This window comes from Chrysochloris asiatica, unplaced genomic scaffold, assembly GCF_000296735.1.
Source record: "Chrysochloris asiatica unplaced genomic scaffold, ChrAsi1.0 scaffold00008, whole genome shotgun sequence".
Classification (NCBI taxonomy): Eukaryota; Metazoa; Chordata; class Mammalia; order Afrosoricida; family Chrysochloridae; genus Chrysochloris; species Chrysochloris asiatica.
Genome location: NW_006408526.1, coordinates 28,831,605 through 28,859,072, shown reverse-complemented (window position 1 = coordinate 28,859,072; position 27,468 = coordinate 28,831,605). Strand labels below are relative to the sequence as shown.

The window sequence follows — 27,468 nt, the reverse complement described above, 5'->3', positions numbered from 1 at the left end:
AAGACTTCCTAGAGTTAGTAAGGAAGGAGCTCTGGTAGCGTAGTGGTAACGAATCGGGCTGCGAACCCCAGGGTCAGCAGTTCGAAACTACCAGCTGTTCCGTGGGAGAAAGATGAGGCTTTCTGCTCCTGTAAAGATTTACAGCCTTGGAAACCCTGTACAGCGTCGCTATGGGTAGGAACTGACTCCACGGCACATAACAACAACAACAACAGAGGTAGTAAGTGTTCTGGTGTGGCACTGTGGGATAATGTGTTGGACAGCAAAGTCGTTTGAACAGCAAGGCTGGCAGTTCAAGCTCACAAATCGCTCCTCAGAAACCCTCTACAGGGTCGCTATGGTTTGAAACCAACTTGGTGGTACAATAGTAACAACAGCAGGGGTAGGAAGGAGCTGTAGGGTAATGTGCAAAGTCAGTTTGAACTGAAAGGTCAGCGATTCAAGTTCACCAGCTGCTCTTCCAAACCCTATGCAGGGTTTCTATGAGTCGGAACTGACTTGACGGCCCTTAACAACGGCAACAACAACAACAGGTAGTAAGGAGTTCTGGTTTAGTCCAGCACCGATAAGCACGGGACTGCAAGGTCGGTTTGAACCTTAAGGTCAGCAGTTCAAACCCACCAGCTGCTCCTTGGAAAGCTTAGTTAGGGTCGCTATGAGTCAGAACTGACTCAAAGGCAGTTAGTTGTGTGACAACAACAAGAAGAGAGCTCTGTGATCTGAGAGGCCAGGTATTGCTCTTTCTCTTATATTTTAGTCCTAGAGTTACTGAGTCCACGAAGGGATTTGTTTGGTGGCCTTTCAGTATCCAATCCTCTTCCCCACATTCAAGAGTATTTGGTATATAGGCAGGACTTTGGGAGGAATTTGCACAAATCAGAGGAACAAAGGTTGTAGACTTTGGCAACGTATATCTTCTCTTAGGGGAGTGAGGTAGCTCTGTACGATAAACATTGGACTGTGAACCACAAGGTCGACAGTTAGAGCCCACCAGCCACTCCGTGGGAAAAAGATGAGGCTTTCTGTTTCTTCAAGATTTAAAACCTAGGAAACCCTATGCAGGGTTGCTATGAGTCAGAACCAGTTGGATGGCATTTGACAACGACAGCAACATCAACAACATTGTCTTCTAATGGAAGCATGGTGGCTCTGTAGAATAAGCCCAGGCAGGTCGTGTCCACCAGCCACTCCATGGGAGAAAGATGAGGCTTTCTGCTCCCTAAGAGATTTATAGCCTCAGGAAGCATATACAGGCTTGCTGTACACATACAGGAACCGACCTGACTGCTGTACTTAACAACATCCTCTCCTAGAATGAAGACACTTATGTGTGAGTGAAGGACCAATATTCTCTATCCTTTTTCTTTATATTACTAAATCTTTCTTGTCCCCTAAATACTGGATTTTACAGTGTATCACCTCTACTTATCAACTTGTGCTTGTTGTCATTGTTACGTGTCATCAAGTTGGTTCTGATTCATAGGGTTTGCAAGGCTGTAAATCTTTACAGGATCAGAAAGCCTCCTCTTTCTCCCATGGGGCAGCTGCTGACCTCAAAACTGCTGACCATGTGGTTATCAGTCCAGTGCTTATCTTAGAGGCTGCTAATAATAAGTTAAGCCTCCCCTCTCCTCCTTTTTCAGAACCACTGAGAATTGGATGAAAGCATTTGCTTGCTATATCTGCCTCTACTGGATTATAATTTTGAGGGCATAAGCCTAGTCTTATTTATCTTGTGATTTCGTTTGCTAATATGACATTTGATTCTCACAGCCCAGTCCTCTTTGTTAAATCATCACTTGGGGCTTTTCAAAATTTTGGTAGGTAGATGTGCCTACTATGGGTGCTGAAGTGTGAAATATGTAATCCATTGAATCCACAGCCCTGGTCCCAGCTGTCATTCAGGTTCTGTATGACCAGTAGAAGCTTACTGGTTTTTTTGCTGCCTGTATTTATTCCTTTAAGATTCCTGGGTAGCACAAATAGTTTGTGCTCTACAGCCAGACTAGGATTGGCAGTTTAAACCCACCCAATGGTACCATGGAAGAAAGGCCAGTTAGTCTACTTCCATGAAAAAAGTGTACAGCCAAGAACATTGTATGAAAGTCAGTTCTACTTTCTCACCACACGTGGGGCCGCCATGAGTCAGAATGGACTTGACAGCAGCGACTTGGTATTTTGCTTTATTTCTTATACATAAAGCTCTTGCTTTTTGATAGTTGATCAGCTTCATTTTCTCTTTGATGCTTATCCACACAGAGAGGGTGAAAGAATTATCTCTTAAACAGGATTTCTCTTCACCCAACTGGATGGCACTTAACAACAAGAGTACTCTGTGTAATTAGGTTAATTATTATATAGTTCTGATCAGTGAAAAATACATAGATTAGTGATCACCATTGCCTCAGTAATTTTCAGTAGATAATTGTTTAACTTTATTAATGATAACATCATTTTCAGAATATCCATATGTTCAGCCTTATCTTACACCTGTATTTCCAGCTTCTCTATAATCCCTATTCCAGAAGGAATCTGTCTGTTCTCCACATTTTAGGTCAAAGAAGTGATACGTATACAAACACATTTGTATTTATGCATATACATTTTCCTACATATCCTACATGCCCACACATTTATAAGGGGCCTTCAAAACGTTTGTGAAAAACTGGAATTTTTCCACCAACTTTTCTCTGCCTCAGTCTGGCTGGTCTACCCCCATTTTGACTGGAAACACTCCACTGATCTGACTTTTACTTTATGTTTTTTTTTTTCTTTTTCTAATTTTCATGGAATTTATCAACGTCAAGGGGTCAGGTGTATTGTCAGTATTTTTCTCTATAGAGTGCATTCCAACTGGGTAGGCTTATTTTCCAAAGTAAAGGAGTTAACTTAGCTTTGGGATCAGCCATCCATTTAGTATTTACTTTTTGGAGTCTGGTCCAACTTTTTGGAGTCCTGATGTGGCATTGTAGCACTGGACCACAAGGTCGGTTTGAACTGCAAGGTTCAAATCCACCACCTGCTCCTTGGAAACCCTATCCAGGGTTGCTATAAGTCAGAACCAACTCGTTGACACTTAATAACTTAGCAATGCAACTTTTTGTTTGTTTGGGCAATAGAGTTTAGTGACAAGAATCAAAAGAGAGGAAGAACTGGATTTTGAAATTTCCCAGGCTGCTATAAACATTTCGTTCTATTATGCGTTTCAAAACAGAAAGTCTTAAAATCCTTCCTCAATTCGACATTCTTTAGCATTGCACATGGACTCCAGGGTCACACAGATCTGGGTTGGGATATTCACTCCATCACTTATGAACAGGTTGGCAAATTACTAAGTCTGAGTATCAGCTTCCTCAGATGTAAAATGAGGGTAATATTTCTGTCCTAGACTTGGGGAAGTTGAAATGAGATAATCTATATAAAACACTGGGCATGTACTAGCTTGAGCTTTTTTTTTTCCCCTTTCTGGTGATTTATTTTTCCCCTTTTAAGAAGGAGCACAAAGACATGGATTAAATTGTTAAACAGCATTTTACTATGATGAGGCACAATTTAAATGAACTGTGCTATATTTTATATTAAATATAAACTATAAAACATCTAAGCTAAGTATCAATATAAGCCTATGACTTGTAACTCTGCATAAGTAAAATTTTAGAAAGAACATTGGATTGAGAGTTAGAATTGGGTTCTAGCCTGTGTCTTCATTGCAGTTGCTTAGTGACCATCAGTAAGAAATCACTTAATTCCTCGGAGACTTACTTTCCTGTCTGTAAAATAGATACCTACTCTGCTTACTTTGTTGTTAAGTGCCATTGAGTTGGTTCTGACTTATAGTGTCCCTGCATAGGGTTTCCGAGGAGCAATTTGTGAGCTTGAACTGCCGACCTTGCAGCTGAAACCAAGGCAGCAGACCATCCATCCCATAACACTACTCAGTTGGGTTTGATAATTTATTGCAGTAGCCATATAGAACTCAGATATCATACTCAAGGTTTTGACATTTATTAGGGAAGTTAACATGTTACAACTCAGTATCAGAAATGCTCAGGGCATAGTTCTTCCAGTCAGGACAGCTCTCCTCACTGCCCAGGCAATGTTATAAAGCTCTTTTAGGGCTGCTGATAAATGCTCCCAGGACACACTACTCCACCATAAGCCTCTAGCTCCATGGGTCAGCAAACCTAGCTCCCCCAATCAAGTGCTTAGAGGCGCCTCACTCTGCAAGCAAGCTTCCTGTCCAGAGTCTCAGCTGTACTTGCTCCAGGGGCTGGCAAGTCCACGGCTCTGTTTGGTGCTCTGGCTCTTGGTTCTGCTGGTGGTACTCTTTTGCCGCTCCTCAGGTGCCGTAGCTTTTTGTCCCTGGGTTGAGGAGGTTCAATGCATGGACCCTTGGGCTCCAAAGGACACGTTCTACTCCAAGATCCTCTTCTTTGATGATCGTGAGATCCCCCTCCTGTTTTGAGATGCCTTTTATATCCTGTTAGAGTTCCAGGTTTTTTCCAATCACAACTCTGTTAGCAGTCATTCACAGCTGAATCATATAACATACTCAGTGTCGTCTCCCACCTTCTCTTACTTAGGCCCATTAGGAAGAGTCATTTGTTGGGAGTTACAAATACTAAGGCTAAAAGAGGCATATTAAATAATTCATTACACCACACAGTGTATAGTATGAAAAGTGTATTTAAAAAGCTTTGCAAACTTATGTCTTTGTAAGCAAATAAAAAACTGTTCTTAAGGTGAAGTCTAGGTGTAGCACTGTGGGATAAGCACTCGAATGCAAAGTCAGTTTGAATTGCAAGGTTGGCAGTTCAAACTTGCCAGCCACTCCTTGGAAACCCTATATAGGGTTGCCTTGAGTTGGAGCTGACTCAATGGCACTTAACAACAATATTCTTAAGATAGTTGCAAGTGTTGACTTGTTGTTTTTAAGCAAAAGACCTGTGCAAATCTTGTTGGGCTTCCCAAGTAGTATGGAGATACATGCTGCTGGGGGATTTTTAGAAACTTTGGGTGCCAGGGACAGAGTATTTGTGGGCATCTGATTCTTTGCTATTTGTATTTAGGCCATGTTGAAGACCTTGCCTCACGTAGGCATTTCCGTCACGACTCCCTGGATTCGTCTCCCACTAGGAGGGTCCACCATGACTCTGCAGATGCTTGCCCACCCAGGATGGCCCGCCATGACTCACCAGATGCATCTCCCCCCAGGAGGGTCCGCCATGACTCACCAGATGCATCTCCCCTCAGGAGGGTCCGCCATGACTCACCAGATGCATCTCCCCCCAGGAGGGTCTGCCATGACTCCCCGGATTCATCTCCCCCCAGGAGGGTCCGCCATGACTCCTCAGATGCTTCCCCTCCCAGGAGGGCCCGTCACGACTCCCCAGATCTTTCCCCACCCAGGAAGTATCACCATACTTCTTCAGAAAAATCTCCTAGGAAAACTCGTCATGACTCCCCAGATATATCACCTCCTCGGAGGTCCCAGCATAATTCTTCAGATACATATCCCCCTGGAAGGGCTCACCATGAGCTCCCCATTTTGTCTGCAAATGCTTCTCTTTCACTGCCCAGAACCAAAAGCAGTAAAGCCTCAGAAAGAACCACTAGCAAGTCTTCTCCACACTGGAAGGGGCCAGGATCCTCTCATTCATCACTCCCAAAGACCAGCAAACATGAATATGCCTCGGACCTCTCTCCTCCTCGAAAAAAGCAGGCAAAATCCCATTTTAGAAGTAAGCCACATGATTCTAAAGGTAAACAGGGTTTATTCTCTAAGAGCTTTTATTTGGACTTTTTACTTGCTTTAATAGGTATTTATGATTTCTAGAAATGAGCATGTAGTTTCTTGGGAGAACTTTTGAATATTGTAGGAAAGAGTGAGAAGTTAGGCTCAGGAATGAAAATGACAGTGTAATTTAAAAATTACAGTGACAGGAGGCAAGTTCTTATATATCCTTTTATTCTCACTACCCCATATAAAAGTGTTCCATGCTTGTTGCCAAAGTATTAGAAATGTGTAAGAAAGCAGAAAAAGGTCACACAAAGTCCTCTTATTCACAGGCAATCATGCTTAGTATTGTAATCAGTGTTCTCTTTCAGTCTTTTTTTTACCCCCCTAGGAGTAAATACATATCATATGTGTATTTATGCCTGGGTTTTCACTTAATGTTATCTTTTCAATATTAAAAATCTGTTAATATAATTTTTAATTATAGATGTTCCATTGACTTCATCATTTCCCTAATGTTGCATATGTTAGGTTCTTCCTAAGTTTCTGCTTTTATGATGTGATAATGAATATTCTTATACTTAAACCTTTGTCCCCATTTTGGATTTTTTCCTTATCTCCATTTAGGTAGATTTTCTGGATAGTTTAGTACTTCTAAATAAGTTTCATAGAATGCTAAGTAGACGTTGATTTGTAGAATCATAGTTTTTAAATATGAACGTTTTCAATATTCTTGATATGTGATGCTAGATTGCTTCTTGGGAAGTTTGATCTGCAAAGTTGGTTGTTCAAATCTACCAACCACTCCTTGGAAACACTATACTGGGTAGCTATGAGTTGAAACCAACTTGACATCACTTAACAAGAACAACAACTCTAGTACTACCAAGGTTGGCAGTTCAAACCTACCAACCACTCCTCAGGAGAAGCTGATTTGTCATGTTTCTTTCTGAAAGTTTTGTTTACTCCATATGTATCCCTAGGTTCCATTTTAATTTTTGAATTAGGACCCACTGTCATCCTTTAATTTGAAGGCATCAGAGTGTATTCTAGGTATTCAAACTCTCACTGCATCACTGAGAGCTGAGCGTAAGTGGTTTTGACCATTCTATAGGTGGCATAAATATGTTGAGACTTCATCTACTTCTGACAGTTCATGAGTCACTTGGGTTTTAAAAGTGGTGTCTGACTTTAACTCTTCTTCCACATACTTGTGTTTATGTTAGTGATACTTTTTCCCAGGAGGACTGAGTGAATATTGACCACTGACTTTGTAAGTTCTTCTTTTTCAATTCCAACAAGGAGATTAATGTGTTCTTCTGTTTCTAGAATCCTCCCCCAGCCAGAGGAGGTATCACTTAAGCTCTTCACCTAGGAAACCTCAGAGTCATACCTTGAACTCATCTTCCTACCGAAGGGATGGCCAGCAAGCCTCTGATTCAGATCTTTCTCCTCCACGGCATCAACGCAAACAAAGTCCAGGGCCCCAGGATTCTGGTTCAGATCTGTCCCCGCCACGGAACAGACCCAGACACCAAAGCTCTGATTCTGACCTCTCTCCACCAAGAAGGAGACAAAGGACTAAATCTTCTGATTCTGATCTGTCGCCACCTCGGAGGAGTCAGCCTCCTGAAAAGAAGGTGGGGATTTTCAGGAGCCGTTTCCTTCTTGTAGAGTAACTCTAGCTCTAAGTACCAGGAATACAAGCCACAGGAGGAGGAGGACGCTCTCAGTAGTGTAGATTTAATTAAAAGGACCTCCAGAGTGCATTCCTTCTTTCTGAAGGCAGAACCCAGCCCAGGTAGACTTGCATTGCTTCTGCCTTTATATTTTCTTAGTTCCACAAATCTAATTTTAATCCATCCAGGCGAACTTCTTTTCATATGAATAAACTCTGAGGGCTGTTGTTTGCAAGGTGGAACCAGGAGCATAAACCTTGTGTCAAATTGATAAGAAGTTCTAATCCTAATTCTGCCACTTAGAATCTGCGTAATTTGGACACCATATGTAGTATCTGTAGGCCTCATTGGCTTCTGAGCCACTGTAAAATACCAGGGGACTTAAAGTTTGTGAAAAAATTCTGTTATTTTTAAATTCCATGTTTCCACAAACTTTATGAAGTCCCTTGTATGGCTATAATAATACCTACTTTATAAGGTTATTGTGAGAATTAAATGAATTAGTGTATGTAAAATTCTTAGCAAAGTGCCTGGGACAAAATAAGCAGTCAGTCAGGGTTAGTGAGTTTTTATTGTTATGAAATTATAATCGCAGAGTTGGACTTGAGGTCTCTGTATCCAGAACTTAAAGAGAGGCAATGAAAATATGAAACTATCTTTAGGAATCCTGCCTTTTGGGAAAGAAGTCAGCATTTTGTTGTTTTTTTGTTTTAAATCGATGATGAAACCTGAATTGGCACACACACACAAGTCCTTATGAGTCCTTGGTAATTGTGTGGCAATAGCTAGTACTGTGGTGCTGCAGGATACTGCACTGGACCGCAAGGTTGGTTTGAACTGCAAAGTCGGAGGTTCAAATCCACCAGCTGCTCCTTGGAGCCACTATACTAGGTTGCTATAAGTTGAAACTGATTTGACGACACTTAAGAACAAGAGCAACAACTCTAGTACTACCAAGGTTGGCAGTTCAAACCTAGTAACCACTCATCAGGAGACAAATGAAGCTGTTTGCTCCTCAAAAGATTTACAATCTCTGATAGGGTTGCTGTGTGTGAGAACCAACTCAGTGGCAGTGGGTGGGTTATGTAGTTCATGGGAAATGTAGTATCAATTTAGTATATTGCTTAGGGCTGTCAGGTTGGACTGCATTTGTGGGTTGGTTTGCTGGCTTTTATGAAGTGGGGATGAGGAGCAAGTCGTAATTTAGTCATGTCTTTTGTTATTATCCTCAAAGGTAGACATAGTTTAAAGATCTTAGATTTGCTTGAATTTTTGGTTTTTAAATAGAATAATGTTATCAGTGTGGGTCTATATTAGAGGGTGTAAAGCTTGGTACAGGTTTCTGATCAGGTGACATGAAAGTTAATCTGCATGTATGCAGGGTGTATGCTGAAAAGTCAGATGTACAGATGCTTAGCACTCCCTTGTTGTTAAGTGCCGCCAAGTCGATTCCGACTCACAGAGACCCTGTATAGGGTTTCTTTTAATACTCCGTTAGCATGCCATTTATTTAACACCTGGTTGGTTTCAGTTTACTCTTTTTTAAATCTTAAACTGTGCCTAAAATATACACAACAAAATATGCCCCATTTCAACAAGTTCTACAAGTATGACTCAATAACAACATCTGTCTGCTGTGTAACGTAGTATGACTTATTAATTTTTCATGATATTTTGTTGTTCTCTTCTATTTTGCAAGTCCTGTGATCAATAATGAGATTGTAAAGCTGGGGTTTTTGTGCTTTGGTTATTGCTGATCATCAAAAGTGCAGCTAATGTGTACATTATCAGCTCATTGTCTCATTCATGTTGGATGCTGTCATTTTCATTGAACAGGCTACCCACATGTTCTCTGGAGCCAAAACTGGGTTGGTGTTAACAGACATACAGCGAGAACAGCAGGAGCTCAAGAAACGGGACCAGCAAACCATGGAGTTTGAAGGTAAAAATGTGAACATGTAGAGACATATCTAGATTAATTACCTCCTCCCCCCCCTTTTTATTGTGAATTGAGTAAAGGTTAACAGACAAGATAATCAGCTTTATGTTCAACCAAGCATACATTTTGTTGCATCTAAACGATTACAGTCCCCTTCCTGCAACAACAGTTATCCTGCTTCCTCCCTGTGGCTTTTCTTTTGCATCTTATTTTTCACAAATCAACAAAGTAAAAATATTTCATGTACACATAGAAAACAAAAAATATATGTCCATTAAAATGTCTAAAGGGCATATTTTGCAAGTTAACTTCCTGCCGGAAGGCACACAGCCTTTCTCAGTCCATGGGCCTAGAGCCCACAGCTACTCTGTCTCTCCATGCCACCGCCTCTGCCACCCTCTCTGCTGTGGCCGCTTTTCTAGGTAGGATGTTACATGCCACTCATACTGTTAATGGTTCTGGGTTCCCCTTTTCCTGAAATGAAAGATAAACTATTTCCCCCTTTTAGTTACACATCTTCTACAATTATACTTGTGGCAATCACAATCCTGCTAACAATTACTCACAATTAAATCATAAAATCCTAAAACCATCATCCCTTATCCCCTTTCACCAGATCCATCTGGAAAGGAGGAAAACTATTCAGTGAGGATTCTACCTTACCCTTTTTATTCTGAAACAGCCCATTCATGAAAGCTTGTAAGCCAGCCACTTCATGCCTTTATAGCCCTCAGTTTTGAGAGCAAGTGTCTAAATATCTCATCTTTATCACCCAGTGCATTGAGGAAACAAGTATGTTCCTTGATATGAAGAATCCTTCCATTCTGGTTGGAAATTTTGTGCAGTTGCATCCATAAGCAAAGATTCAGTTCATTAAATTGTAGCATTTTACACTTCCTCACAATATCAGTCATCTTTATCTTCATCTGGTTGAGTTCTGGTCAGCTAGCCATCCATGCTAGGTCTGATAGTACTATCTGCAAGTTTGGGAGTTCTCGCTCTCCTCCCTGCACTTCAGACTAGCTGGATACTTCACTCTGAGCTGTAGCCCCCAGGAGCTAGGTCAGTCAGTGTCCATGGCTCGGAGGTTCACACATCTCCCTAAACTTTAGGACTGTCCTTTCTTCTGTCTCTCATCTCATGGTCAGTGGGTGTCGATGGAACATGACCAAACTCAGCCCATTGGACTAATTAACTTACTTGTTTACCTTTTAAATGTAGTTTATGGTGCCTGCTTTGTAAGCTTTCAATTGATGTCAAATTTTAGCTCTGGTTTTATGCTTTGACTTCTCAGTAGGTGTACGTGGTTTTTTCCTTTCTTGAAAACTGTCACTTCTCAGGACGGTTGTCAAGTTGCACCTGTAAACTTGTAGGAACCACTTGTAGTCTGGCTGCAAGTTTCCTTAGCATCAGAATCTCAAATGGTTGATTACACCTATATTAGTAATATTTCTGATACTGAAATTGATCAAGCGTATAATCCATATCCATTGATAATTATTGCAGATCGGAATGTATAAGATTGAAACAAAGAGGAAGGATAGGTATTGGAAAATATGGCCTAAAAAAGTATAATTTCCCTTTGCAGCTGAATTCCAATATGCCGAAACTGTATTTCGAGATAAGTCTGGCCGTAAGAGGAACTTGAAACTAGAACGTTTGGAGCAAAAAAGAAAAGCCGAGAAAGAAACGGAGAGAAATGAGCTGTATGCCCAGTGGGGAAAAGGGTAAGTGAGCCACTGGAAGGGAAAGCAGGGCACCAGTGACTCTCTGACCAGCACCTTCATTGTTCTGTCTTCAACGCTGACATCAGGAATAGGGAACCCAGGGTACTGAGTCTCCTTCCTGAAATACTTAACATACGCCACACTTTCAGTTGGAATTCTAGAACTCAGTCTAGGAATTCTAAATGTCAGTATTTGACTTTGGGTGCTAGAAAGAAGAGAGTTTCCAAATGTAGTAACAGTGTGACCCATCTCAATGCCGAAATAGAAATGTTCAACAAAGTGTCATACGCTTTTGGTTATTTTGCCCAGGCTTGCTCAGAGCCGCCAGCAGCAACAAAATTTGGAAGATGCATTGAAGGAGATGCAAAAGCCACTGGCCCGCTATATTGATGATGAAGACCTGGATAAGATGCTGAGAGAACAAGAAAGAGATGGGGACCCTATGGCCAACTTTATCAAAAAGAATAAGGCCAAGGAGAACAAGAAGAAGAAAGGTGGGACTTCAGGGAACCATCAGAGATGGAGATGATATAGGTGCAAAGAAGACATTGTCAGACTATTTTTCATTCTTTGTATTTGAGAGTTTAGATCCAATTGAATAGTTACTTCCGTGTGAAAAATTTCCCCCAGTGCTATCAAGCGCTAAAGGAGCCCTGGTAGCATAGTGGGTTATGAGCTGGGCTCTAACTGCAAGGTCAGCAGTTTGAATCTACCAGCTGCTCCATGGGAGAAAGATGAGGCTTTCTGCATCTACAAAGATGTACAGCCTTGGAGACCCTTTACAGGGTCTCAGTGAGTCAGAACCAATTCCATGGCATACAACCACCACCAGTGCCACCATCCAGCTCTAAACTGTATTATACAAGTAACCAACTACTTTTTCCTGTCTCCTCTCTGTAGTGAGACCTCGATACAGTGGCCCAGCACCTCCTCCCAACAGATTCAATATCTGGCCTGGATATCGCTGGGATGGCGTAGACAGGTAAGCCTGAGTATTTCTGTAGTTTTACTTTCCCTTCCATCTAACCTGACTTGCCTTAATTGTTCTGAAATCACTCTGCCTTCTTCTCTGCTCTAATCACAAGGTTAATAACACATAGTTTGTTTTTAGTTATTTTTGAGTCACAAATCCTCTCCCTTGTGTGAAATACTCCCCCTCCTTCTAGTTCTCTCTTTTTCCCTCAATAATAAAGAAATTTTGCATTTTATTTAATAGTTTGGCCATACAATCCCCTTTGAAGGAATCACTAGTTCAGTAAAGAACAACAAACCATTCACTTTCCTGCAGATTCTTCATTTTTCTGATGATTTCTGTTGGCACTGCTTTATTCTTTCTGCAAATTAAAAGGGGGGTGTTGGTGGTATAATTGTTTTAGATCAGCGAAGTCTGCTTCTTATCTAAATATTCCACCTACTGAAGATATGAGTTCTCACGGATTGGACAACTACTATGCAACATTCTTGAAAATTAAATACTTCTGTTTGTCTTTCAAAATATTTTAAAGCTGTGGACAGACAACTCTGGTAGACCACATAGAACACCCTTTGTTTTTGACATTGTTCACTTCTAATAATATTATCTAAGGTATAGAGGGAATAGGTGATAGTTAGGAGTTTTGTATGTATTATATCTTTAAAATACAGCCCTTGAATCATAACCTTTTTACATTCTTAAAAATTATTGAGGACTTTAAAAAGCTTTTGTTTATCTAAGTTATATATATGTGGATATGTACCGTACTAGAAATTAAAAATGAGAAGTTTAAAAGTATTTAATAATTCACTTCAAAATAGGAAGGCCATTGAAAGTTAACATAGTTATCAAATTTTTTTATGAGAAGAACCCTGTTTTCCAAACAAAGAAGAGATGAGAAGAATGGCAGTGATTTACATTTTTATAAATCGTATTAATAACTGGGTTAATAAAAGATAGCTGGATTCTACCTTTGTTGTTGTTAGCTGCTGTTCAGTCCATGCCAACTCATCGTGACCCTATGCACAACATTACAGAACACTGCCCAGTCCTGTGCTATCCTCACAGTTATTAAATGTGAGCCCACTGCTACTGCTTCTGTGACAGTCCATTTTATTGAGTGTCTTTCTTCTGCTGACCCACCACTTTACCAAGAATGATACCTTTCTCCAGGAACTGGTCCCTTCTGACAACGTGTCCAAAGTATGAGAGACAAAGTCTCACCCTTCTTACTTCTAAGGAGCATTCTGGCTGTTCTTTTAACACAGATTTGTTTGTTCTGTAGTCCATAGTACTTTCGATATTCTTCACCAACCACCGTAATTCACCTGCATCAGTTCTGCAGTCTTCCTTAATAATTGTCCAACTTTCACATGTATATTGTTGCTGTTGTTAAGTGCCGTCAAATTGATTCCGACCCATAGTGACCCTTTATGGGGTTTCTGAGGAGCAGCTGGTGAGCTTAAACTGCTGACCTTGCAGTTCAAATGGCTTTGCAGTCTGGCACATTAACCCATAGCACCACACCAGGACTCCCACGTGTATATTGTTGTTAAGTGCCGTCAAGTCAGTTCTGACCCATAGCAACGCTGTGTAGGGTTTCCAAGGAGCAGCTGGTGAGCTTGAACCGCTGATCTTGCAGTTCAAATGGCTTTGCACATGTATATTAGGCAGTTGAAAACACCATGGCTTTGGTCAGGTGTCCCTTAGTCCTCAAAGTGATGTCTTTGTTCCTTAACATTTTAAAGAGGTCTTTTGTGGCAGATTTGTTTAGTATAATACCTTGTTGGCTTTCTTGACTGCTGATTCCATTATTGTTGATTGTCAGTTCAAGAAAAATGCAACTTCAGTCTTTTCTCCATTTATCATGTTATATATTGGTCTTGTAGTGAAGATTTTTGTTTTGTTTATATTGAGGTACAATCCATACTGAAGGCTGTAGTCTTTGATCTTCATCAGTAAGTATTTAAAGTTCTCTTGGCTTTCAGCAAACAAGGTAGTGTCATCTACCTGTTGGCAGGTTGTTAATGAGTTTTCCTCTAATTCTGATGCCACATTCTTCTTCATATAATCCATTTTCTTGGATTGAATAGGTATGGTGAAAGGATGCACTCCTCACACACACCTTTCCTGATTTTAAACCATTCTGTAACCCCTTGTTCTGTTCTAATGACCGCCTCTTGGTCTATGTACAGTTTCCACATGAGCGCAATTAAGTGTTTTGGAATACCCATTCTTTGCAATGTTATCCATTGTTGTTGTTGTTTTTTTTTAATGTTTTATTGTGAATTGTGTGATAGTTTACATGGGAGAACATTAGTTTTACATCCATCCTATCATATATTGTTTCATTGCCATGGTTTCAATCTCCTCCATGCATCATTAACCAACCAAAGGGTATACCCTACAAGCCTGCCCCCCCACCCCCCGGTTGTCAGCACACAGCCCCTCTCCCTCTCTGGGTCTAAAGTCCCCAGCTGTTCCATCTCTCCACGTAATCGTCTCTGCCTCCATCTCTGGTGTTACTGTTTCTCTGGGTAGGGTCCTGCTCTCTGCTCTTCTCTCTTGATGGTCCCAGGGACCTCTGCTTGTAGACGGCAAAGTTAATCACTCCCCTCCTTGCTACAAAATGTCTACCTTTCCATTTCCAACGCTCACAATCAGTCCTGATACCATAATTTGTTTTGATCCACATAGTTGAATTCCTTCCCATGGTCAATAAAGCACAAGTCAACATCTTTCTGGCATTCCTTTGCTTTCAGCCAAGATCCATCTGATTCAGCAATGGTATCTCTAGTTCCATGTCCTCCTCTGAGTCTGACTTGAATTTCTGGCAGCTTCCTGTTGATGTACTGCTGCAACTGTTTTTGAATTATCTTAAGCAAAACTTTACTAGCATGTGATATTTATGATATTATTAGATGATTTCCACATTCTGTTGGTTCACCTTCCTTTGGAATGGGCACAAATAGGGATCTCTTCCAATCTGTTTACCAAATTTCTTGGCATATATGAGTGAGTATCAGTGTTTTGAAACATTTCAATTTATGTTGTGTTAATTCCTAGAGTTTTGTTTTCTGCCAGTGCCATGAGTGTAGCTTGGACTTTTTTCTTCAGTGCTACCCCTTGAAATAGTTAAGCATTGAAAGCATTGACAAGTTCTTTTTGGTACAGTGACTGTGTATTCCTTCCATCTTTTTTTTTTTTTTTTAAGTTTTTATTGTGAATTGAATGATAGTTTATATGGGAAAACATTGATTTTACACTCATCCTATTGTATTTTGTTTCATTGCAATGATTACAATCCTGTCAGTGCATCATCATTCAACAATATTTGCTTCTATTCCGTTTTTTGTGTTTTTTTTTTTAAGATGTACACAAAAACACTCAGGAATATATAATCATTTAAACAATTCAAGAGCACATTCTGGCTGCCAGCAGACAGCTTTTCTCTTTCCATGAGTCTAGAGTCCTTAGTTTTCAATCTCTCCACGTCCTCATCTCTGCCTCCACTCTGATGTCGCTGCTTCTCTGGATAGGGTCCCACATTCCGCTCATGCTCTTCTTCCTTGATGATCCTAGGGTCCTCTCTGTTCCTGGACTATAAAATTAACTACTCCCTTTTTGTTATAAAACTTCTACCTTTACAGTTGTGACAATAGCAATTAACTAGTCATGATAACAGTTACTCACTATTGAATCATGTGAATGAATCTTATCTCCATCTCCTTTCACCAGACAAGATGAAAACTATTCAGTGGGCCTTTTACCGTCCCTTGCACACTCTGAAACGAAACTCCTTGAAAACTTGTAAGCCAGTTACTTCGTGCCTTTATAGTCCCTCCAATTTTAGGTACCCGTCCCTATCAACCCCATATACAGAGGGGGTGGGAATGATCCATGATGTGAAGATCCTTCCCTCTCAGTTGGTTCCTTCCATCTTCTTTCTGTGTTTCCTGCATCATAATATTTTGCCCATAGAATCCTTCAAAACTGCAAGTCGAAGCTTGATGTTTTTTCTTCAGTTTTTCAGTGTCAGAAATGCTGTGGATATTCTTTTTTGGTTTTCTAGCTCTAGGTCTTTCTTTGCACATTTCATTATAATACGTGACTGTCTTCTTGAACTGCCTATGGAAATTTTCTGTTCATCTATTTTGCTTCTTTATTTCTTCCAGTTGCTTTAGCTTCTTTATGCTTAAGAGCAAGTTGGAGTTTCTTGTGACAACCATTTGGCCTTTTCTTTCTTTCTAATGACCTTTGTTTTATTTATTTATGATGCTCTTGGTGTCCTCCCACAACTCTTCTGGTCTTTGGTCATAAGAGTCTAACCTGTTAATTCTGTTCTTGATATGGTCTCTAAATTCAAGTGGGATATAGTCAAGGTAGTATTTTAGCTCTCATGGACTTGTTTTTCTTCTTCAGTTTCAACCTGAACTTGCGTAGAAGCAATTGATGGTATGTTCCACAGCCAGCTTCTAGCCTTACTTAATTTTTTTTCTAGCCTTATTTTTGCCGATGATATTAAGCTTTTTCATTGTATTTCTTCACAGATGTAGTCAATTCAGTTTTAATGTGGCAAGGTCCAAGTAAATCGTTACCCTCTATGTTGTTGAAAACAATATTTGCAATGAATAAATCTCTGGTCTTACAAAATTCTATCATATGATCTCCAGCATCATTTCTATCACCTGGCTATTTTTTTTTTTTTTCCCAGTTACTGATCCTTGTAACTAATTTGTCTTTCTATTGACTCAGTTCTATTTCTTTGTGCTTTCAGTGTATTACCTATTTTTGAATGAGTCTTAGTGTTAATCGTATGGCTTTCTAATTGCTATTTTTGTATGGTTCCCATTTTTTCCCAGTTATTTTGTCCGTTTGTTTCCTAAAATTTTCCATAGTTTTGTCTGTGTTTTCCTTGACTTTGTCTGTAGTTTTGTGGATATTTCTCAGAATCCATTGAAGTTGCCTAATTAATGTTCTTTTAAATTCCTTACCAGGTAGTTTTCATACTATTTCTGGTTTTATAGTTTCTGATTGTAGTATGGTTATGTGTTTGAAGTAGTTTGTGTTATTTTTTTGTGTAAGTTGAAATTGTCTTATGTTCTCCTAGACATTGTGGCGTCATATTTATATTTAGTTGATGATTGTATATTGGTGTTGCAAAAACCATGTCGGAATCATGTCTGACTTCCCCTGACTTCACAAGGGGGAAAGAGAATCAAACTAAAAATCAGCCCAAGGCTAACTTCTATGAAGTGGAGGTCAGACATGCTTCTACCCTACAACCTTCTTTACCCTATTCACACACCAGCCATCCCTCCCACAGTGCTTTCTGCTTCAGATCTGGGTTTGATAGTCCATTGCAGTGGCCACACAGAACTTATAATACTCACAATTCTGGGGTTTTGTTTAGAGAGTGAACAGGGTACAATTTGGGATCAAAAAACAACTGAGGACGCAACAGTTCTCCAGTCAGGAATGCCTCTTGTTTACCATACTTCAGGCTTGCCTCATTCTTGTCTTTGGCCTCTCAGCCCTATGGCTCCTTGTCCTCTGCCTCAGTCCATGGGCCTAGAACCCACAGCTGCACTCTCTTTCCATGCTGTCACCTCTGCAGTCACCATTTTTCTAGGTAGGGATGTCACGCTCTGTTCATGATCTTACATCTTAATAGTCCTTGGATCTTCTGTTCCTGTTTCAGAGATGACTTCTTATAAACCTAGACACATGGCAAAACTAACCAATACCCGCCTTAGAGTCCTGTATACCTTATTTGCATGGTTGCATCCAATTACTTGGTAGGAATTATGAAGATATTGGATAGAAAAACCTTATCAAGTAAATTCAAGGTACCACAGGTGTATTCTCAGACATTTATCATCTGTTTCTTGGTGGATGTGGGTAGAGACTACAGTGTGAACACCATTAGCTCTCTGTTTACTGTTCAGGACAGTCTCACATGCCTCCAGAAATGGCAGTGTGCCAGGTGCCCAACCCAAGGAAATCTGCACAAGAGGGGGTGTCATTGACCCCCTGGATTGGCGAGAACAGGCATTGGTCATGTCCCCTGCTACCAGGAGGGTACAGGAGCAAGAGAGAGCTACATTCCCTTGTTGCCAGTCTCCACTCTCATCCTGTGCCTGCAGGTTCAAACTCGCTACCTGCTTCTCAGAAACCCTATAAAAGGTCACTGTGATTTGGAACCGACTAGATAGTACTTAACGACAACAACAAGTAAAAGTGCAGGATGACTGTGCTGTTCCTTCTCTCTTACTGTTCCTGTTCAGCTGCTGCTTCTCGTTGGCGCTCACTCCACCTCTGTCCTGTCATCTGATGCACAGGGTCCAGGATCACCACGTATTTTTGTTACACTCAATCCCCCTGTTGCAGGGAGTCGGCTCAGTGCATCTGTTTACTCTGCCATCTTGCCCCAGACACTAATCTAATTGTTTTGAAATCTGAAAACATAAATCTACTTTTAATTTAGTAAAATCTGTATTAGCATTTAATTCTTCCTAAGTGTTTCCTGTGTGCTTGTGAAGAATGTTCTTTAAATAGAGGGTATAGGGTGCTGTACATGCTTACTAGTTTAAGCTAGTTAATGGTATTTGTTCAGTATTTCTTCATGTTTTTCTCCCTCTTTTCCAACTTAACAATCTATTATTTACGGAGATCTCCTACCTGATTGTGTATTTCTGAACTTCTCTTTGCAAATTATATTAGCTTTGGCATTCATATTTTGAGCCATATATATTGTTATATATGTAATAATATTATGCATCATTAGGTAGGAGGACTGGTGGGACGCTGTAGGATAAGCACTAGATCGCAAGGTTGTTTGAACCACAGTGTTGGTGGTTCAAATTCACCAGCCACTTCTTAGAAACCCTATACAGGTCACTGTGAGTCGGAACCAACTTAACAACAACAGCAACAACATATCATACACTGTCAAGTTTAGAAATTATGCATTTTTCTCATATAGAGGCATTGTCTTAAGTTTTCCCAGGACAGTCAACATCCTAGGTTGTGTCAGGTCATCAGAACCTTCTTATTGCCAACTCAATCGAACTCCTTCCTTCTCCCAAATCAATTACAAGTTCCTGTCATCTTATCCCATAAATACTTTACTCCCTCGTAAAGTGCTTAATGTTGCAACATTTATTTGAGGGAACTAATTGAGGTAACAGGATTCCTTCTTTCCTCAGGCCTTCCCTAAGGGATGAATGGGGTGAGTAATGGAATGCATTGTTGTTGTTACTGTTAAGTGCCATCCAATTCAGACTCTTAGAGACTCTTTACAGGGTTTCCGAGGAGTGGCTGGTGAGTTTGAACTGCTCACTTTCCCCTCTACAAGGTTAGTAGTTCAAATCCACCAACCACTCCTCAGAAACCCTTTATAGGGTCCCTGTGAGTCGGAACCGACTCCATGGCACTTAACAACAACATTAACTGATCTTTTGGGTTTTTCTTACAATGTAGCATATTGTATCTCAGTGCCAGAAATGTTTGCTTGCATTGGGTCAAAGAAGAGTAAAGTGAGAAAAGCTGAAGAAAGAGTGAATAATCCAGATGAAAATGGAAAATTAAAGAAAAAAATCTAGAGAAAACAAGAATGAGTAGTGTATGAAAGCAAGTGGGAGAGATGAAGGCAAGTAAGTTTACAAGACAGACAAAACAAAACAAAAAACTGTGTCAGAGAGAATTCTAACTTTGGGGCCCAGGAATTTAATGAGTGAATGAGAAGTGAGGCCGTAGGGATGATGCTTGTGGGTTCTTTCAAGAAGTTTATTATATGTAGTCCATTCAGTACCTCTGGAAACTCACCCTGTGGCTTCTGTGACACCCTGCTCTCCTGGTTTGTTTACCATTTCTGCTCAGCATCCTTTGTGAGCTGTTTCTCTGTGCACACCTAAAATATTGGTACATCCCAGGACTCCATCCTTAACTGTTAGCTGTTCCCACTGCATGTGTTCACTCTGGCTGAATCTTGTCTAGTAATATCTTCAACCACTGCCTAAATGTATCTGGTTTCCAAATCTGTATTCCTTGCTTGGTCTGGTGTCTAGGTACATGTTGGATTTCTTTGTTGATAGATTTCGTGGGGCACCTCAAATGCATCATGTTCAAGCCTGAACTCATCATCTTCCCCTACTCTAAAACTGCTCCTACTCTTGTGTGCTCCACCCTGTTAGTAGCTACCTCATTCATCTAGTAACTCAGGCTGTTAACTGGTGAGTCAAACTTCTCTCTTGCTTCTTTGTTTTTCTATAACTGATTAGTCACTGTTGTTGTTAAGTGCCTTTGAGTCTGTTCCAATGCATAGTGACCCTGTGTAGGGTTTCCATGGAGCAGCTGGTGGGTTTGAACTGCTGACCTTGGGGTTGGCGGCTCAGTGGTGATCCTACAGCGCCACACTGGAATTCCTTCAGTCACTAAATCATACTAAATCTATGTCTTCTCTGTTTCCTTCCGTCTTTATCATTGCCTTCATCAGCTATTGTTGTCTGGACTATTGCAATAACTTGCCTGCCTCAGATCTCCCCACCCCCCGCCTCCCAAGTGATGTGTTTTGAAATGTAGGTCATGTTCCTGCTATAATTCATTCCTATAGCACGAGATGCCCCCAAACTCTAGTCCTTCCAATCTCCAGCTTTCTAGTTAACTCTTAGACTCTTCACATGTAGCTTAGGGGCTACCTCCAAGTAACTTTTTCTGACTGTTCTTGCCTATCCCTCATGTCACCTTTCTACTGTCCCTTCAAGTAGTAGGCACACCCTCTTTTTGTGACCATTATACTCTACATGAAGGAGCCCTAGTAGTCCTATAGGATAAGTAATCACTGAACTGCTAATCACAAGGCTGACAGTTGAAACCCACCTATTGTTCTATTGGGGAAAGATGAGGCTGTCTGCTCCTATAAAGATTTACAATCTTGGAAACCCTTTATAGGGTTGGAATTGACTCTGTGGCTATGGTGAGGTTGTTTCCTACACCCATTTTTACCTTTGTTGTCTTTGTTGTTAAATGCTGTATAGGGTTTCCAAGGAGTGACTAGTGGGTTTGAACTTGTGGTTAGCAGTCCAGTGCTGATTCTACAGCACCACACCAGGACTCCATAGTTCTTGCTTTTTGTTTTAATTATTTGTTTCAGTCTCTCTTTGCCACTAGTCTGTGATACATCAGGACAGGTACTGTATCAGACTCATTTTTATGGAGTCCTGCACAGTGCCTGGTACATGATAAGAATTCAGTAACTGTTTCTCTTAATAAATGGACAAAGCATGAGATGTGCACATCAGCTGAAAGTAAGTGGGACCTTAGACCATTAGTAGGATAGCTGTTGAAGACACTGTAGGAGAAAGATTTGGACAAGGACTAATATTTGGATGAGTTTTTATCTTTGATTTTATTGCATATGCACCAACTGTTTTCATATGACTGCCTTTCTTTTTTCCCTATTCATTATTTAGTATACTTTTCTATTTTTTTTAAAGCTTTTATTGTGAATTGGGTGATAATTTTCATGGCAGAACACCGGTTTTGCATTCATCCAATCATATTTTATTACATTGCAATGATTACAATCCCTTCCATGTGCCTTCGGTTAACAGTGTTTGCACAAAAACATACAGGAATAATGTATAATCGTTTAAACAACCAAAGGTCACATTTTACAAGCCTGCCTCCTGCCTAGCAGCGCACAGCCTTTTTCTTTCCATGAGTTTAGAGTCCTCAGCGACTATTTCTCCATGGCATCACCTCTCCCTCCATCTTTGGTGTTGCTGCTTCTCTAGTTAGGATCCTATGTGCTCTTCCTTCTTGATGGTCCTAGGGGCCTCTGTTCCTGAAATGTAAGATTTACTACTCCTCCCCCCCTTTTTCGTTTTTTAAAGTTTTTATTGTGAATTGAGTGATAGTCTCCATGGCAGAATATCAGTTTGTACTCAACCAATTGCATCTTGTTTCAGTGTAATGATTACAACCCTCTTTTTTGACGTACACAAAAGCATACAGGAATATATAATCATTTAAACAACCAAATGGCATATTTTGCAAACCAGCCCCCTGCCCGCGATCACACAGCTTTTCTCTTTCCATGAGTCTAGCGTCCTCAGATTCTCTCTCTCTCCATGTCATTGCCTCTATCTCCATCTCTGGTGTTGCTGCATCTCTGGTTAGGATCCCATGCTGTGTTCATGCACTTCTCTCTTGCTGGCCCTAGGGTCCTCTATTCCTGGAATATAAGATTAAGTACTGTCCCCTTTATGTTACACATCTTCTACCTTTACAGTAGTGACAATCGCAATTGGTCATGATAACAATTACTATTAAACCAAGAGAATCCTATTCCCATCTCCTTTCACCTGGCCCATTTAGACAAGATGAAAACTATTCAGTGGGGATTCCGCCTTCCCCTGTTCACTCTGAAACTAAAGTCCCTTTTGAGAACTTGTAAGCCAGCCATTTCTTGCCTTATAGGCTTCTCCCCACCCCCTCCAACCCCGGCCCCGCATTTTGGGTAGCCAGTGTTTGAGTTGCCTGCCCCTATTTACCCTGTGTACTGAGGGGATAGGCTTGATCCTTGATTTAAAGACGCCTTCCCTCTCTCAGTTGGTATTTTATGCTACTACATGGATCTCTGGTAGCATAATGGTTACAAGTTGGGCTGCTAACCTCAAGGTCAGCAGTTTGAAACTACCAGCAGTTCCGCGGGAGAAAGATGAGGCTTTTTGCTCCTGTAAAGATTTACAGCCTCGGAAACCCTATACATGGTCGCTATGGGTTGGAACCGACCACATGACACTTAACAACAACAACATCTATAAGTTAGGTCAAGTTCATTAAATTGTAGCAATTTACACTTGTATCAAATTTATTTATTTTCCTCTAGTTGAGTTCTGATCATCAAGCCATTGAAGCTAGGTCAAATGGATACTATCTGCAAGTTGGGGTATTCTTGTGTGCCTCCCCCCACTTCATATCAGCTGGATGCTTCACTCTCAACTCTAGTCAGTGTCCATGGGCTTAGGAGTTCCCAGGTCTCCCCAGACTTCAGACCAGCCAGCCCTTCATCTTCTCTCTCATCCCAAGGTTGACAAGAGCCTGTGGAACATGGTCGAATTTAGCTCATGTCCTCATTACTGCCTTTCCCCCACTTCCACTCACAAGTAGACCAATGCCATCACCAGTGAGCATACAAGCCTGCTTGTGTGTTCCCTTTGAGGTTCAGTCTTGGAAAGGGGTTTATCCTTAAGGGCCTTGATGTCCTGCTTTTGATGGCTCCCAGGCAAACAGCTTGCATATTCTTGTAATAGCCAAACAGTCTGTTTCCTTTTGTTTTTCCTGCTGGTCTTTCTTTCAAGAAGTATCTTTTGTTCCTCTAGCCACTCCGGGTTGGTCTGCATGTCCTTTTCAGGTGGGATTTCCACCTCACAAGATTCTGGATGGGGCTCAGGATTCCACCTAAGGCCCCACCCATACTCTACAAAGGCTTCACAAAAAGCCTATTTCACTGGGCAAGTTCTAGAATCTCTTTTAGGTATTCCAATCAGTTATAGGCTGAAGGTAGTTTACAAACTTTTTGTAATTTTATTTCCTGACATTGCTTTCTATCCCACCAAAATGTGTATTTTACAGTAGTAGGCAAGGGAAAACAATAAAACTCTTTTTAAAAAATAAATGTCTAATTCAGGGCTCTGGCTGATTCGTGTATCTCTCTTGATTGCAGATCCAATGGATTTGAGCAAAAGCGTTTTGCCAGACTTGCCAGCAAGAAGGCGGTGGAGGAACTTGCCTACAAGTGGAGTGTTGAGGATATGTAACTTTTCTGAGGCCATAGGGGTCACTCTGGGTGGCAGTAGTTGCACAAAGCAGCCAGACATGCAGCTATTACAGTTGTCTGTGCTAGGAATCAGGGCCCACATGACCAACAGCCTACTGAGTACCAGATCTGACCCCAGAAGAACATTTGGGACCTACTGTTTGGACTGCGGTACCTGTATTTCTCAGGTGTGCCAATGCTGGCTGTTGCTAGTTTTCAGAGTTTCAGAGGAAGCATTGCATTTTAAGTTTCTTAGAATTTGTTCTTGGTAAGGTTTTTTCTTTTTTAATTAATAAACATACATTTATTTTTTTAAAGTTATTCTTTTAATTGGGTAGTTTGTTTCTGGGAAGACCCAACCAATATTGACCCCCTCAGGATCCTAGTAGTGATAATTATATTTTCTGTTAAAAACAACTAGAAAGCATTGTGAATAAAAACTTTCACAATGATAGAATCGTGTTTTGAAAGTAAGAATGAGTGCTAAGTTAGACATAGGCACAGATTCATGGATATTTGGAGACTTGCTATATATGTTAAAAGCTCACCGATTAGTTGGGGAGCAGATGGCTAATGGTGCTGAGTATATTGACTTGCGAAATGGACAAAAATAATGTTAGATTCATACCTAATATATAATAATAAAACTTAATTAATCCCAGAGGGATTAAAGGCATACACAAAAAGTAAAATATAAATGCTAATATGGGAAAGTGGAGAATATCTTTGTGACCTTAGGTTGAGGATAGATTTCTTAATAAGATTCCCAACACACAATCCATAAGATTTAGATTTGACTACACTTATTCCTTCCTCACTTACCAGCTGTCTCATTATCCAACGTTTCACATTTATGAAAAGAGAAGAAGTCTACTGTCTCACTGTTTTGCATATTAATGACATATGTCTCGCAATAATGAATGCCGAGATGTGAGGTGAGAGTAACACTCACAGTGGTGGCTACGATTATGCGCTTCTTGGTTTGGCCGTGATTCTCAGTGGTTTAGCAATTACTTCATGTTGTACACATTGTCCTTTTTGTGATCAGATGTGGTCATTCTCTGTTTTCACATAATGCTGATTTTCACACAACAGCCTTGTCTTTGGAACCTGTGGTTCTAAACCCTGAATTTGGAACCAGGCTGATAAAGTGAGGAGTGGGTTTACTTCAAAATCAAAGATTTCTCTTTGACAAAGCATCCCATAAATGAAGTGAAAGATGGGTATGTATTAGGAGGGAACATTTGCAGTGTCTAACATTGACAAGGGAATGAATGTAAAAAACTACAAGTTAGTAAGAAAGGGAAACACAGAATAAAATTGTACAAAGAATATGAAAGGTAAAATCAAAATAGAAAACCAGAATGACTAATACATATATTCGTAACCTTAATAGTAACTGTGGAAACTCAAATTAAAACATTGATGAGTTTCTGCTTTATATCTGTTAGTTTAGCCAAAGAAAACATGTTGAAACTGTCATGGCGAATGGAAACTCATGGGGAGTTTCAATTTCAATTCAGAATGGGCTATGCATTCTGGATAACAAATAGGTAACACTTATTGACATGAAGTAATCTCTGGGATGTCGTATGACGTACTTTTTTTTTAAAAGAGTGTAGCTCTGGAGCTACACAGCCCAAGTTTAAATCCCAGCTATGCCATTTGCTAACTGTGTGCCCTTTAGTAAGTCATTTAACTTCTCTGTGTCTTAGTTTATGCATTTACAAGATGGAGATAGTAGTACCAAATATAAGTTTTTGTGAACTTTAGAACAGTGCCTGATATATAATGTTAAGTGCCACTGAGCCAATTCTGATTCATCGTGACCCTGTATAGAGTTTCCAAAGAGCAGCTAGAGGGTTTGAGCTGTTAATCTTGTGGCTAGAAGTCCAGTGCTGATCCTACAGTACCGCAAAATTGTTAGCTTATTGTTATCATCAAGGAGCTCTGGTAGTGTAGTGGGTTATGCATTGGGCTGCTATCTGCAAGGTCAGCAGTTTGAATCTAACAGCTACTCTGTGGGAGAAAGATGAGGCTTTCTGCTCTTGTAAAGATTTATAGCCTCAGAAACCCTCTACAGAGTTGCTATGAGTCGGAATGGACTCAACAGCCCATCACCACCATCACCATTATCACAATTTTCATCAAGTATAGTAGCCAACTTCCAAGATGGTCCCCAATGATCTCTGTGTTTTGACATCCAAGCCCTTGTGTAGTCCCCTTCCACAGTGAATAGGACTGACCTGTGTAACTGGCAGGATATATAGGCAATCCCCAGGTTATGAATGTATGACTCGTAAGTACACCTGTTGTTCGGAACCAACCCCCACAAAATGTACTGTATTAAAAATTCAAGGTCCATACAGTAGTCCCTATTTTTTCATTGATGACCTTCATAATTTTGGGAGTCACATTTAGATCTTTAATTCATGCTGAGTTCATTTTTGTATAGGGCGTGAGGTAAAGGTCTTGTTTCAATCTTTTGCATATCGCTTTCCAGTTCTGCCAGCACCAATTGTTAAAAACACTATCTCCTCTCTGCAATATACCTAGGCACTTTGTCGAAAATTAGTTGGCTGTATGTGGAAGGGTTAATTTCTGGATTCTCAATTCTGTTCCGTTGATTAATGTATCTTTCATTGTACCAGTATCAGGCTTTTTTGACCACTGTAGCTATGCAGTAAATTTGGAAATCGGGGAGTGAAAGGCCTCCAACCTTCTTCATAAGCAGTGCTTTGCTTATCCTGGGTCCCTTTCCTTTCCATGTAAAGTTTCTAGTTGTCTTTTCCATCTCTTTGAAGAATGTTATTGGAATCTGGAGTGGGATTGCATTATATGTGTAAATTGCTTTGGGCAATAATGACATTTTCACGATGTTGAGTCTTCCTATCCAGGAACATGGTATGTTCTTCCACTTCTGTAAGTCTCTTCTGATTTCTTGTAGTAGTGTTTCATAATTTTCTTTGTATAGGGCCTTTGTTTCTCTGGTTACGTTTATTCCTAAATATTTCAACCTTTGGGCGGCTATTGTAAATGGTACTGCTTTCCTTCCTAATATCCTTTTCAGCACTGTCATTGTTACTGTAGAGGAATCCAATGGATTTTTTTTTTTTTTTCTTAAATGTTTTATTGTGAATTAGTTTTATATTCATTCTATCGTATATCGTTTCATTGCCATGGTTACCATCCACTCCATGCAATCCTTCCCCCGTATCCCCCAGGTCTTCAGCACACAGTCGCTCTCCCTCTCTGGATCTAAAGTCTCCAGCTGCTCTATCGTTCCACATCATCATCTCTGGCTCCATTTCAGGCATCACTGCTTCTCTGGGTAGGGTCCTGCTCTCTGCTCTTCTCCCTTGATGGTCCTAGGGACCTCCGCTCCTAGACTGAAAAATTAATCTCTCCCCTCCTTGCTATAAAACTTCTACATTTACATTTCTAATCCTCACAATCAGTCCTGATAACAATCTTCACTATTGTATCACAATGCATTTCATTGCATCAGCCCCGCCTAGTCAGATTGAATACTACTCACTGGAGATTCTACCTTCCTCCAGGCCCTCTGGATCTAGGTTCCCTCTTGAAA

The 27,468-nt window shown here is 40.5% G+C and overlaps 1 protein-coding gene across 1 annotated transcript in view; it reads left to right on the top strand.

Annotated features, from left to right (window-relative positions):
• The window catches only part of BUD13 (BUD13 homolog (S. cerevisiae)), a 33,044-nt gene extending 9,164 nt beyond the window's left edge, over nt 1–23,880 (top strand). The window contains exons 4-10 of the mRNA XM_006833848.1: nt 5,070–5,432; nt 7,154–7,377; nt 9,253–9,358; nt 10,944–11,082; nt 11,392–11,576; nt 11,983–12,064; nt 23,787–23,880. Of these exons, the coding sequence (XP_006833911.1) occupies nt 5,070–5,432; nt 7,154–7,377; nt 9,253–9,358; nt 10,944–11,082; nt 11,392–11,576; nt 11,983–12,064; nt 23,787–23,880 (1,193 nt within the window). The remainder of the gene's footprint in view (nt 1–5,069; nt 5,433–7,153; nt 7,378–9,252; nt 9,359–10,943; nt 11,083–11,391; nt 11,577–11,982; nt 12,065–23,786) is intronic.
• The last annotated feature ends 3,588 nt before the right edge of the window (nt 23,881–27,468 follow it).